The 13,384-nt window shown below is 59.5% G+C and overlaps 1 protein-coding gene across 13 annotated transcripts in view; it reads left to right on the top strand.

The window, feature by feature from the left end:
• Positions 1–13,384, top strand: part of RFX2 (regulatory factor X2) — a 99,397-nt gene that overhangs the window by 82,370 nt on the left and 3,643 nt on the right. For all 13 annotated transcript variants that reach the window (XM_072947856.1, XM_006206360.4, XM_072947860.1 and 10 more), the window contains 9 exons: positions 1,890–2,071; positions 3,361–3,480; positions 5,692–5,807; positions 6,574–6,692; positions 7,043–7,155; positions 7,687–7,841; positions 8,394–8,491; positions 9,357–9,506; positions 10,190–10,398. In XM_072947856.1, the coding sequence (XP_072803957.1) occupies positions 1,890–2,071; positions 3,361–3,480; positions 5,692–5,807; positions 6,574–6,692; positions 7,043–7,155; positions 7,687–7,841; positions 8,394–8,491; positions 9,357–9,506; positions 10,190–10,398 (1,262 nt within the window). The remainder of the gene's footprint in view (positions 1–1,889; positions 2,072–3,360; positions 3,481–5,691; positions 5,808–6,573; positions 6,693–7,042; positions 7,156–7,686; positions 7,842–8,393; positions 8,492–9,356; positions 9,507–10,189; positions 10,399–13,384) is intronic.

A 13,384-nucleotide genomic window follows, 5' to 3' on the forward strand; every position in this document is an offset into this window, starting at 1 on the left:
GCGCAGTCACCCGCCAGGCCTGCTTTTCATTTCAGTCTCGGGGTTTGGCGGAGGTGTTGAGGAGCAGAAGCGGTCGTGCTTCCCAGACCTTCCTGTTCACGTCCAGCCAGTCGTGGGGCGCGCTGGGTGGGGTCTTAGCCTCCACCGCTTGGGGCCTGGTCCAGGGCCCTTCCAGGCCACCGCCCGTGGGACCTGGCCTCAGCCCTGTGGCCTGAGGACCCGCCTGCCTGACTCGCCGGCCAGCTCAGCCCCTGAGTTGTTTGAGCCCTGGTCCCAGGTTCTCCCGCCCACGGAGGGCTCCCAGAGAAACAGCCTGTGCTCTCCAGCTGGGGCGGCCAAGAGAGGAAGCACCTCTAGCTTCTGAACCTGGAGGCTCCCCTCGTGGTGGGGTCCCTGCCTCTCTCCAGGCCCCTCCTCCTCTTGGTCAGCATTTCTCGAAGCATCCTTATAGGGCGCAAACATGGGTAGCCCCACTCTGTCTCTGCTCCCTGGAGCCCCCATTCCATCAGGGAGATGGGTCAGCTCCAGACAGGGAGTGCTCTGGAAAACCTGGGAGCTCAGGGGCCAGCAGATACCAGCCCTCCCCAACCTGGCTTCCAAACCAGTTGAAGGTAAATGGAAGGGCGGCAATTATCCCAAGTGGCTGGTGAAGCTCATATGTGTGGCTGGTGGAGCAGGGACCCCAACGCCAGTGTGAAGCAGGCCGAACAAGCATCCACTGAAGACGGCCAGTGCCTCTGTGCCACCCGCGCCCTCCTTCCTGAATTCCCAGCCCCGTGAGCCCCTCAGCCCCAGAGTCAAAGCAGGGAGGGGTGGTCAGGGCGGCCTGGGGTGGGGGAAGGGTGCTTCCAGGAGAGGGGTGCAGAGGGGAGGGGCTGTGCCGTGTGCTAGGATTAAGCCGTCACTAACTTCACAGTTAAGATTCCGTTTACAGCATCAAGAGAGAGCGAGGGGTCAGGACAAGTGGGGCCAAGGAGACGGCGCCTAAAGGTGGGACCGCTGGGCGGGAGCAAAGCCTTGGAGAGAGAAGGTGGTGCTCTGCCACCTTCGTGCAAAAAATAAGCATTTAAGGAAAGCTTGAAAATTAAATATCTGGGTGATTTGATGGAAAGTAAAAAACCGCGATGTTCTTTCCCAAAGGGGCAGCTGAAGGGCTCTTTCCTGTTTCCCCTGGGCTCTGGCTGCTGCCCCCTCTTCCCATGCCCCCGTTGTAGTTGTCCCTCCTTCACCCTCAGGTCACAGGAATAGACAAATAGACAGCTGTGCCATGGACTCACAGTCCTCGGGAACAGCATGGACGCCAGGGCTGCAGGCGGCAGGCAGCGTGGTGACAGGAGGCCCGATGGCCCCTGGTTCAGACCCACTACTCGGATAAGCAGGAGCAGGGCTGGTCCCCTCAGCGGGAGGCCTGAGCACAAAGCCTGGCCTTTCGGTCTTGTTCCGTTTCCGTCTGTTTTCCTCTGCCAGGAGCACGGGGACTGCGGCGATGTTAGCTTAACGCAGGCGCGGTCCTGGTGGGCCACCGAGTTTTCTTTAATCTTCCTCTCTCTCCGGGGTTCAGATTACCTCCACTCCCACAGGTTTAGGAAACATTTGGTGTTTCAGCGGCGTGCGGGGCAGGACATGTGCGCGCTCTGACGACTAGGAAGGCAGGACCCAAGTTCTCCATCACAGGCAGGCTTTTATAAGTTAAGTCCAGGAAACTGAAAATCTGGCTGAAAATGGAAGGAATCAATAAGCGAGGGACAAGAAGCTATCTGTTCATTAAGGAGCCCCAAATCTCTTGAACCCGATCAGGGCAGTGGAGGTGAGTTCCCTCACGGCGTTAGTGGAAAGCGCGCGACTGTCTCCGTGCGGCCGCGTGAGCGTCTGGTGTTTCTCTTTACCAGCTCCAGTGGCTCTTGGATAACTATGAAACCGCAGAAGGGGTCAGCCTGCCCAGGAGTTCTCTCTACAACCACTACCTTCGGCACTGCCAGGAGCACAAGCTGGACCCCGTGAACGCCGCCTCCTTCGGGAAGCTGATCCGCTCCGTGTTTATGGGCCTGAGGACGCGGCGGCTGGGCACCAGGTGGGTGGGGGGGGGGGGTCCGGCGGCCCCCAGGCCCGCCCGCTCTCTTCCCTGTTACGGAAATCCAGCTGCGGGAGACGTGAGCTTTCCCCTCCAGGTGGCCTTGCCTCCGTCCGGGTGCACCCGGAGTGGCCCTGAATTGGCGGCAGCCACACGTGGGCTGCGGTGGCTTCTCTCCCGGTGACAAACACGGGCTTCCCACTCTCTCTTCATCTGAAAATGTCCACAGTGAACAGGCGTTTTCAAAAGCCACCCCTGGATGTTCTAGTACAGTTGGATTTACTATTTCTTGGTGCTTTCTTCTGTGCCTACACCGGTCCAACAGCAGCTGCCCTTGGCCAACAACCAGGAAACATCACGGGCCATAAACTTGCCCTGTGGGTGTCAGCCCGCGCGCGTCTGGGCAGCACCCCTCCTCTCCCACAGCGGGCCTGGCCCCACCGCCCGCAGGGAAGGGCACCCCCGGGGCCGGCCCTCTGTGCTCGGAGCGGCACGTCACTCGGGAAGCCCTCCCCTGTTCCGAGCCCTCTCAGAAGCGGGCATCCTGTGTGTTTTAAAGGATGGGGTGCAGAGAGTTCTCTGCCACCTTGGGATCCTTGACTGAGGACGTCCTTATAGAACATGGTCGGACAGATCACGGAGAGGAGGCAGGAGGGGAGCCCCTGGTCCCTGGGGACACGGCCTCTGCTGCCCGGGGGCCTCCCCCTCCAGAGGGTTCCAGATGCTGCCTTCAGGGTTGGGGCTCGGCTCCCTGGCTGCCCCCTCCTCGCACCGGCTCGGCTCACACCTCAGCCGGGAAGGACCCGGGCTCCCCAGCTTGTCCCCGTTGCCAGCTTGGCAGAAACAACGGTGCACAAGTGGGGTGTTTGCACAGCCGCACGTCTGTTACCCAGGGCTTCTCCCCTGTGGAGCCCCTGACCTGTTTTCTTACTGAAATTGTTCAAAGCGCTTTGTTCATCTTCTATGATGGACTAGGGTAGTGTTTCCCAGACTGTGGTGATAATGATCATAATAATAATTAGACCATGCTGGGTTAAGCAGAGTTGAACTGGTTCTTTCAGGACTTCTCAGAGCCTTTATCACACTGACATTCGAGAGGGGAATGTCCCAGAGGGGGAAGTCATTACCAAATTTCCTGAAGCTCTCTGACCCGGGGATGGCCTGTGAATGTTTCCCACGCGGTCCAGGGAACATGGCCCCGAAAGCCCGGGGTGGAGGCCACGGACAGAGCACCTGTCTGGTCATTCAGGACGTCCGCAGAGAGCTGACCCTGGGTGCTTGGTTTCCAGGGGCAACTCCAAGTACCATTACTACGGGATCCGTCTGAAGCCAGACTCGCCCCTGAGCCGGCTGCAGGAGGACACGCAGTACATGGCCATGCGGCAGCAGCCCGCGCCCCAGAAGCCGAGGTGGGTGCGCGGCCAGGGGGCGCCTCTTGGCCACCAGACACACCCTGCGGTGGGGAAGGCAGACTCCCCTCCCCCCAGGGTCAGCGCCCCAGGAGAGCCCAGAGCTCACGGGTACTTGGTGTGGAGTGAGGCCGGCAGGACATGAGAGGCTGGGGGTGTGGCCTCCTCCGGCCACAGAGTTTGCAGATCTGCCTCTTTTCCAGACATATGTAGACATTTTGTAAGAGCAGTTTTAGGGTCACAGCACGAGTCGGTGGGAAGTGCAGCGCTTTCCCACAAGCCCCCCGTCCCCACCATTTGTTACAGTCGATGAACCTGCATCGACACCTCATTGTCGCCCCGAGTCCGTAGCTGACATTAGGGCTTGCTCCCCGTGCTGTTCGTTCTCCAGGCCTGAACAGAGGTGTAACGACTCTCACCCACTGGTACGGGGTCGTACAGAGTAGATCACTGCCCTCGAAATCCTCTGTGAGGACCCGCCAGCCTTTGGCAACCACTGATCTTTTTTTTCTATCTCCATAGTTTTTCCTTTTCCAGAAGGCAAATCACAGATCTTTTAGAATCACAGATCTTTCAATTTTTTTCAGCCACACAGAGGAAAGAGAAGGAACACTGAACATAACCCTGGAAGTCAGGAGAAAGAAGCTGCTGTACTTCAGTTGCTGCTTTTTCCTGACCTTTGGATCTGATGGCTAGAAAGTCCTGGTCATTTTCTGGAATGTTCTCTCCTCCATGCATTACAGACCTACTCAGCTTTTAAGGCAGGGAACAGCAGATTTTTTCTAGAAAGGGTCAGAGGGCACATGTCTTTGGCTCTGCAGGCAGACGCTGTCTGTGGAGACCCCTCACAGACCATCTGCACACCAGTGGGTGCGGCCATGCACCAAAAAAATTTTATTTTCAAAACAAGGGACAGAGCTGGGCCTCTGCAGCCATAGCGGGAGACGCCTGGCTCAAGGCCCCACTTGGAGGTCATCTCCCTGGCCCCATCCTGTCACCTCTCCTGCCCTTCCCTGTCCTCGGCCCCTCTCCAGGGTCCATTCTGCCCCAGGGCAGGGACTGCACACCCCTCACCTCCACGTGGCCCCCTCACGGCCGAGCTGTGTGGCTAAAACCTCATTTTAGCTGCTCTAACGTATCCCGGTGACTCCCAACCCCATGGGAGTTGGCAGTCATGGGAGACAATCTCTGGAATGTTCTCCGGGATCAGCAGTCCATCCTGGACCTGCTTGTCCTCAGACAAGGACTCCACAGCTTTCATTGTTGGGTTCGGGCCCTGGCAAACCCCTGTGAGTCTACATACCCAGCAGATTTAGATGCACGTTTCACAAGGACAGGCTTGTGCCACGGACACTCGGAGCCGCCCCCCTGCCCCTGTCAGGCCGTCCGCACGCGTCTGGGCAGCACCCCTCCTCTCCCACAGTGGGCCTGGCCCCACCGCCCGCAGGGAAGGGCACCCCCGGGGCCGGCCCTCTGTGCTCGGAGCGGCACGTCACTCGGGAAGCCCTCCCCTGTTACATCGTCAGTTTGCTGCCTGGACAGACGGCCCACTGCTATCTGGCTCGGGGCAAAACGAAAGTCTCAGAGTTTCCTTTGGGGTCATACAATAGTAAGATGTTCATGACTCTGTGTAAAGAAGTTCACTTGTTTTCTGAGAGAGGCGTTAGAATATATACATCGAAAAGCAACCCAAGTGTCCATCAGCGGATGAACAGATAAACAAACGCAGTCCAAGCGCACACGGGAACATCACTCAGCCTTAAAAAGGAAGGAGATTCTGACACTTGCTACAACGTGCGTGAACTTTGAGGATGTGATGCTCAGTGAGGGAAGCCAGCCACACAAGGACAAGTGTTGTCCCTCCCCTAGGAAGGTCCCTAGTGGAGCCAGATTCACAGAGACAGAAAGTGGATGGTGGGGTCAGGGGCGGGGGTGGGGGCAGCGTGTAACAGGGACAGAGTTTCGGTTTGGGAAGATGAAGTTCTGGAGCTGGCTGGTGGTTCCCCAGCAACGTGAATGTGCTTAAAGCCAGGGAACTGTGCACTTAAAACTGGGTAAGATGGCAAATTGTATGTCTTCTGCTTGACCACAAGTTTTAGAAAATTACATGTACACCCCCCTCAAACCAAGTCCTGCTCAGCCCTCTGCTCCCTGGGCTCCTTCCAGGCAGCGCTGCGGGGGGCTCATGGAGACACGTATGTTCCTGACCAGGTACCGGCCAGCCCAGAAGATGGACAGCCTCGGGGATAGCAGCTCACACGGCAGCCTGCACAGCACACCGGAGCAGGCCATGGCGGCCCAGAGCCAGCACCACCAGCAGTACATCGGTGAGCCCACCGCAAAGGCTCAGGGCCGCCGGGCACCGCCGGGCGCCGCCGGGAGTGGGTTCCGGCCCCCGCAGCGTCCAAAAGGGATGCGGTAGACAGTTTACTTGCATGACACCTGTTCAATGACAGAGAAAATTCTAGATAAACCTTCTTTGTGGACTCCCTGAGATTTAAGAATAATCAGCATATGCCCCCAAAATTAATGTATGAGGCGACCATGAGAACAGTTAGTACATAAAATGAAATGCCCATCAAAAAGAAGACGACGGGCACTTTCAGCCCAGCCCATCCCCTCCCGGTGCCCCGATGCAGGGCGGCCTGGCCCTCCTTCCTGGGGGAGCCCCTGCCCGGCCGGCACCGCCTTGACCCAGAGCCTGCCGCCCAGATGCCCAGGGAAGCTCACACACGCTGACACCCGCGGCCTGTGTGTCTTAGAGTCTGTCTTCTGAGCCCTGACAGAACCCTCTGTGTTAGGTGTTCTGGAGAGGGTGTCACCGCCCCAGACCCCCCATGTTGGGGGATGGGGCGCACGCTGGGTGCCAGGCCCCGTGCTCTGTGTGGGGGCGTATTTAACGTTACCGGGAGTTGACGGTGGTGTCCTGGCCCTGTACCTGAGAAAACCAAGGCTTGAAAGTTGTGTGGCCCCGAGTGGGAGCCGAGACTCTGCCTCCGCTGTCACGAGGTCCCCCAGCCCACCCTCCTGCTGGCCGGCTTCTGCCTGTGCGCCCTCTGCGGTTCTGCTGATCAGCCCACTTTTCTCCCCCAGATGTGTCCCATGTCTTCCCGGAGTTCCCGGCGCCCGACCTGGGCAGCGTCCTGCTGCAGGAGAGCATCACACTGCACGACGTCAAAGCCCTGCAGCTGGCCTACCGGCGGCACTGCGAGGTGACCGCCCCCAGCGCCTCTCCCAACCCCCAGCCTGGGCGTGGGGCTCCGGGGGCACCTCGGTGCGCCTCCCCCAGGCCTTGGTGGTCAGCTGCGTGCAGTCAGAGCCAGAACATCACCTGTGTCCCTCAGGCCGTGACAGGGGAGACAGGACTGGCGCCTCCTCCCTCTGCAAGGAGCAGATGGGAACTCTGCTCTGAACCAGGGCCCCTTCGTTCACCCCCATCCCCTCCCAGGGTCTCTCTGGATTTGGAAAGGCCCCCCGCAGTCTGGATCCCGGCCGCTCACCCGGCGTGTTCTGACGCGTGGTGTGTGCACACTCGTGTTTAACCAGCTGCTTTGATTCCCAGGCAACTTTAGATGTCGTGATGAACCTCCAGTTTCACTACATCGAGAAGCTGTGGCTTTCCTTCTGGAATTCTAAAGCCCCCTCCGGTGACGGCCCTGCCTCCCTCCCCGCCAGGTAGCGCCCGTTGTCCCGCAGCCAGGCCTTGTTCCCGGGCCGGGCTTACCCTGCAGGCCGTCGCCTGCTGACACCCACACTGTGGCCCACAGACAAGTGCTCCCGCTTCCCAGGAACTGGCACTCAGACCCCCTCAGGCCCGTGTGGTCTTCACACCAAGTTGATTTGTGACTCGTATGGCATGTCCCCTGTTTTTTGTTTTTTGGGTGTTTTTTATTTTTTTTATTTTTGAGTGGAGGCACTGGGGATTGAACCCAGGACCTCGTGTGTGCTAAGCGCGTGCTCTACAACTGAGCTCGACCCTCCAACCCCCATCCACTTTTTCCAGCACGAGGAACTTAGGGGTGATCGTGGGGTGGGGGGCTGGCCTGCCACAAGGGTCCCCCCAGCCCTGCATGGGCGGTCCTGCAGCCTCACTCAGCTTGTCCCACGAAAGCTGGTGCCTCCTGCAGCTCTGTGAGTCCCAGACAGGTGGCCAGCTGCCAGGCCGAGGCTCATCTGTGTCCCTCAGTGCCACTCGTTCCCCCGCAGTGACGAGGAGCCAGAAGGTGCCGTCCTCCCGAAGGACAAGCTGGTGTCTCTGTGCAAATGCGACCCCGTCCTCAGGTGGATGAGGACCTGTGACCACATCCTGTACCAGGCGCTGGTGGAGATCCTCATCCCCGACGTGCTGCGGCCGGTGCCCAGTAAGCAGCCTGCGCCAGCACAGCTGGGGTGGGGGTAGGGGGTGCTGGCACTGTGGGGTTCCCAGGACCTCCCCAGAGGAGACTCCCAGAGGGGCCAAGGTCTCGGGACAGCCCTCCCCCGCCAGCAACATCAGGTTGACCTGACGCCGAGCTCAGCTTCCTCCCAGCACTACGACTCTTCAGCATGAAAGAGCAGGTCCTATTTATTCCGGCAGAGGACAAAGGAAATGGGGGGCCTTGATGGCTACACCCGGCCTGGGGCAGACACATGCTGGGGGACTGTCCCAGGGCCTCTGCCCCCACCCACCTGCGTGGCCTACATGTGGGCTCTCCCTGGGGCTCCCAGGCCCCTGAGGGTGAGGATGCGAGGATGTGGGGCACTGAGCAGGCTCCCTTTGCTCCGGGTGACAACCACCAGCTCACTGTCTCTTCTCCTCTGTGTTGCTCGGACTTCGAGGGTGGTCATTCCCACGGCACGTGCAGCTCTTACACAGGCTGATTCTCACGGTGAGACTGCCTTTCTCACTGTAGCACGTGGCTCGTGTCTCCCAGGTACCCTGACGCAGGCCATCCGTAATTTCGCCAAGAGCTTGGAAGGCTGGTTGACGAACGCCATGAGCGACTTCCCACAGCAGGTCATCCAGACCAAGGTAACTGTGCGAGCAGAGCCTGGGCCTCCAGACCACGCTGGTCCCCGGGGGCAGAGGCCTTGGCCTGGGGCCCCCTGGGGCCCTGCTGTATGGTGAAACGAGGGAGCCGGAAGTGGGTCCGAGGAGGGGTTCCCCCACCTCCGCCCTGGGGGAACTTGAGGACCGCTGGGCCCCAGAGAAAGTAGACTGCTCCTTGTGTCCCGAGCATAAGTGGTCCTGCCAGGAAGGCCGAGGATGCCGCGGATGGAGGACAGGCACTGGCCAGGAGGGCGCGACAGAAGATCTCATTGCTGTGAAGCTTTTGGATGGACTCAGAACAGATTGAATGTTTCTCTGTTTATCTTCAGAGGGGGATTTAATCTCCTTATAGTCACCCTTAACGCTATAGTCTTGGCCACTGATCAGAATGTCAGATGTGGAGATCTGGCCTCCTTGTGAAAAAGAGATGACTGTCTTCCATTCTCTCGAGCATCCTTGCAGAGCCGGCTCACACAGGTGGGGCCGGATCTGGGCAGCAGGTCTGCCTGCCTCAACCTGGGGTTGACCTTCGGGACGCATAGGAATTGCTTAGGTAGCTGTTCGAAATCGCAGATTCCGGGGCCACACCCCTGCAAAGTCTGCTCCAGAGGCACCTGGGAATCTGTATTTTTACCACCCACCCCAGAGAGCCCAAGGGATACCAGAAGCAGGGGCACAGCCACGCCGTCCTGAATCCTCGCTCACCTGTGCCGCGGCGTCCACTGTGGCGCCGCTCCACATGTTGGTGGCACCTGTGTCCCTCACTGATTCTCAGTTTCGGGGGCTTTGAGACTGTCAGAAGGGTGGGCCCCTCTTTGCCCAGTAATTGCACCCCCCTCGGCCACAGGTGGGCGTGGTCAGCGCCTTCGCCCAGACTCTGCGGAGGTACACGTCGCTCAACCACCTGGCGCAGGCGGCCCGGGCCGTGCTGCAGAACACCTCCCAGATCAACCAGATGCTCAGCGACCTCAACCGCGTGGACTTCGCCAACGTGCAGGTGACCTTCTCCCACACGGCTCCCCATGGCCCGGACGGGCACGGGACCCACTCCGCTGGCCTAGGCTTCAACCCTCTAGAAACATGCACAAAGACCCACAGAACTGCCCGCAGCCAAGCCGACGCCTGGCCCACGTTTCTGTTGCTTGAAAGGAGTCTGGACTGAAGCTCCCCAACCTTGCAGTGCACCTAGGGACCCCGGGCTCCACTAGGAGATCACTCATGTCCCCCTGGCGTCTGGGCACCGAGACCGACACCTTGGTCCATTTTCTTAAAAAACTTGCCTTCCCATTGCCACTTTCACGGCTCTCTCCTCAGGGCTTAGGAAAGTGCAGGCCGCCATCGGATGGGTCCTGCCACCAGATCTGCATCCAGGCCCGGTCCTGGGTTTATCCACTGAGTAAATGCACACACACGTAGAGGAAGGACCACTTAGAAATAACACAGTGTGAAGGCACAGTACGGTCAGGGCTTTGTAGGCAGGCAGCCGGGATCTGGGCCCTTGGGAGCAGGCAGGTTCCCTCTGGGTGTCCATCCGTCTCTGCCCGTGGAGCGGGGCTGACCTTGCCCTACAAGAGGCCGAGGGCAGGCAGGCACTCGTGCTCAGTGCATCCGGCTCAGGGCCGCCCTTGGGAGCCGTTACGGTGCCGCCGCCCTGACCTGCCGGCCACCCGCGCCCCCTAGGAGCAGGCCTCGTGGGTGTGCCAGTGCGAGGAGAGCGTGGTACAGCGGCTGGAGCAGGACTTTAAGCTGACGCTGCAGCAGCAGAGCTCCCTGGACCAGTGGGCCAGCTGGCTGGACAACGTGGTCACCCAGGTGCTGAAGCAGCACGCAGGCAGCCCCAGCTTCCCCAAGGCTGCCCGGCAGTTCCTGCTGAAATGGTCCTTTTACAGGTACATGCCCACTTCACCTCCCAGAGGGCTGTGTGGGCAGGGGAGGCAGGAACCCACAGACCCCTCCAGTGGGCCTCCCTCCCGGGGCTCCCAGAGGCAGCCCCAGAGCCCCCTGGGGTCTCAAACTGGGTCGCAGAGGCCTCCGCAGGCAGGAACTCTTGTCTCGGGCCTGCCTGCTGAGGAGCACGGGTGTTGATTTCCGCTCCCTGGTGTGACTCGCGGGGCGAAGCCCACGGTGCGTCCAGGACGGGTTTAGGGAGAAGAGGAGCGCGGGTGGGAACCAGGGTGGGGAACAGCCAGCCCAGCAAAGCGGGAAGCATCACCGAGCCTTTGTCCCCTCGCTGCCAGGTGCGAGCAGGAGGGAGGGACGGGTATCTGCTCCCAGCATCTCATTGTCCCCACGGGGTGGTCCTGGGTGAGGGTCAGGTGGATGGATTTTTAAATGATAGGTGTCACTGTAGTACATGACTTTTGTGTGTGGGTGTGAATGAATGTAAGGGGATTGGTTCGGGGAGCTGTCTGGCGTGATCGGGGAGCCGGCACGTCTGAGGTCCGCAGGGCGGGCTGGCGGGCAGGGCACTCCGGTGGGAGCGGATGCTGCTGTCCTCGGGCGGGGCTCCCTCTTCCTCAGGGAAACCTCGGTTTCGCTCTGAAGGCCCTTGATCTAAGTAGCCGAGGCCCAGCCCTGGTGGGAGGGCGAGTGGATGAAGGGGAGATGGGAACCACGTCGACACCCAGACTAACGTTTGGTGGCATCGCCGCCAGTCACTGACGCGGAAGACTAACCATCACAGGAAGTAAAGGTGAGAGAGAAAAAAATACTGAGAAAGAAAGAAAATTGGGAGACAGAACTCATAAAAGAAAAGCATGAAGAAAAAGACATGAAAGGATCAACCCAGGAGGTTTACTATCCAGCTGGCAGAGTTTTTTTTTAAGAGACAGAAAATGGAGGGAAAGAAACTAAAAAGAAACATCATCAAGAAGGTCTCCCAGAACTGAGGCTGGAGTTGCCGAGAGCTGCAGGGTTCCCCGCCCAGTGAACGAGGTTCCCAGCCTCACTGTGCAGTTTGGACACCAAGGAGAAGAGACAGGCGATCGGAAAGGCTTCCGGGGAGGGAACGGCAGGTCACACCATGGGGCCAGGAACCAGGGCAGCGCCAGACGTCCACGCAGCATCTCGGAGGCTGGGAGGCAGGAGGGCAGGGTGGTCAGAATCCCGAGGGGAAACCAGTTCCACGCTGCCGTGCTCCCCCGTGCGGACGGGGCGGGAGCGGGAGGGGCCTGGCCCAGAAAATGTGGGCCGGGCTTGCGGAGAGGAGGTACTTCCTGCGGTAGAGGGGGTGCTTTTCTCTGTCCAGACCAGACTCTCCCTCACTCCATCTTGTTAGGTTTAAGGGACTGGTTTCTGTAGCGTCCACCAGCAAATGGAGAGTAGTGGGCAGGGGCTTGGTGGGTGACGGCCAGGCTCACGGCCAGCCTCTCCAGCTGGAGTCCGCTGATGTTCCCCCGCAGGAAGCTGTGGGTCCATTTGGAGAACCCAGAACACGCAGAGGTGACCACCAGGATGGTTCAGAAAAGCTAAAACCTGGAGCCAGAGCTTCGCCCCAGACACCGAGGCTGTAGGGTAGGGGCGCTGGGTACCAGTGCCCGATCCAGAGGGGCCTCAGAGAAAGGGGGGCTGGGAAGCCCACCGGGTGGGCACAAAGGGAGAGTGAGAGCTGAAGCATTCAGGCCTGGGGTCTCCTTCAGAGCATGGCTTCTGGCCCATGGCTCCTTCCCTGGCCTGTGATACCGCAGCAACATAAGAACCAAGCACCACCCACCGGACGGACGGGGAAGGCAGGGCGGAGAGACGGGAGGGAGGGGTGACGGGCCCTTCCCAGGGACCCATGGTCCGTGTTCGCTCACTCGTTGAGGGGTCGGCCTTTCAGAGCCAAAGAAGCTTCTGAGCAGAATATCCCGAACTCCGAGCCTGCTCACTCTGCCCCCTGACGCCGTCTTCACGTTCATGAACGTGCTTCAAGTGACCTTCACTTTCGAAGGCACTAATTTGGAAGCAGGCAGACACCACCCAGGTCCCCTCCTTGGTTGCCCTTCCAGGGCATCTCGAAGCCCAGCCGCCTGGAGCCAGCTCTCTCCAGTGCCGAAGAAAACTACCACGGAGTGTGTCTACACACGGGCCCCAGGAAGATGCGAAAAGAAAGTTACACCCATCTGCTGTCAGCTGTCTTTACCGACCTGCGCCTACGCCCCATGGTTAATACACAAGCATCAACAGGTTTAACCTGTTAAAAGAGAAACCAAGGCACATTACATTTCCAGAAGATTCTTTGAGCAAACATCGATTTGAATCGGGCAGTGCCAAAGCCATAGTGGTTAGGAACCTCCCCCGGGGGGAGAGAGAGAGAGGGTTTACAGAGAAGGAAATGATTTGACAGCTGCAGCTCAGTGGCCGCCTTCTCTGGGGAAGCCTGGCTGGCCGTCTGTGTCCCTTGTGCGCAAGTCTTCCCCTGGGGCCAGAGCGCACTGACTCCGGCTGGGTTTAGAACGCGTGGACTCCAGGGCAGCAGGGCCACCCCGGAGCGATGCCCCCTTGTTTCGTTACATCGTGGCTCCACTCCTGTCTTGTCCCTTCCTGTTTCTTTTACTGCTGCCACAGTGATCAGACGTCACAGAGAGTGAGTTCTGAGACGGGCGTCCGCTGTCTGGCACTGTGTGACAGAGGTGTCTGTAGGCCAGAGCTTTGGGTCGGGTACCATGTAAATAACCCCTTTAGGTCAGGGGTCGTTTTTTCTGTAAAGAATTGGATAGTAGGTATTTTCGAGTCATGAGGTTTTATGGGCACACGACACATGTATGACGGGCATGGTGTCGAAGTCTATTTATGGACGCTGGAATGTGAACTTGGCTCACGGGCTAAGGCTGGACCTGGTCTGGGCGGGGCCGAGGCTTGCCAGCCCCTGCTTTGTGTGAAGGAGGGGAAGCA

Source organism: Vicugna pacos, chromosome 22 (assembly GCF_048564905.1).
Source record: "Vicugna pacos chromosome 22, VicPac4, whole genome shotgun sequence".
In the NCBI taxonomy this organism is placed as follows: Eukaryota; Metazoa; Chordata; class Mammalia; order Artiodactyla; family Camelidae; genus Vicugna; species Vicugna pacos.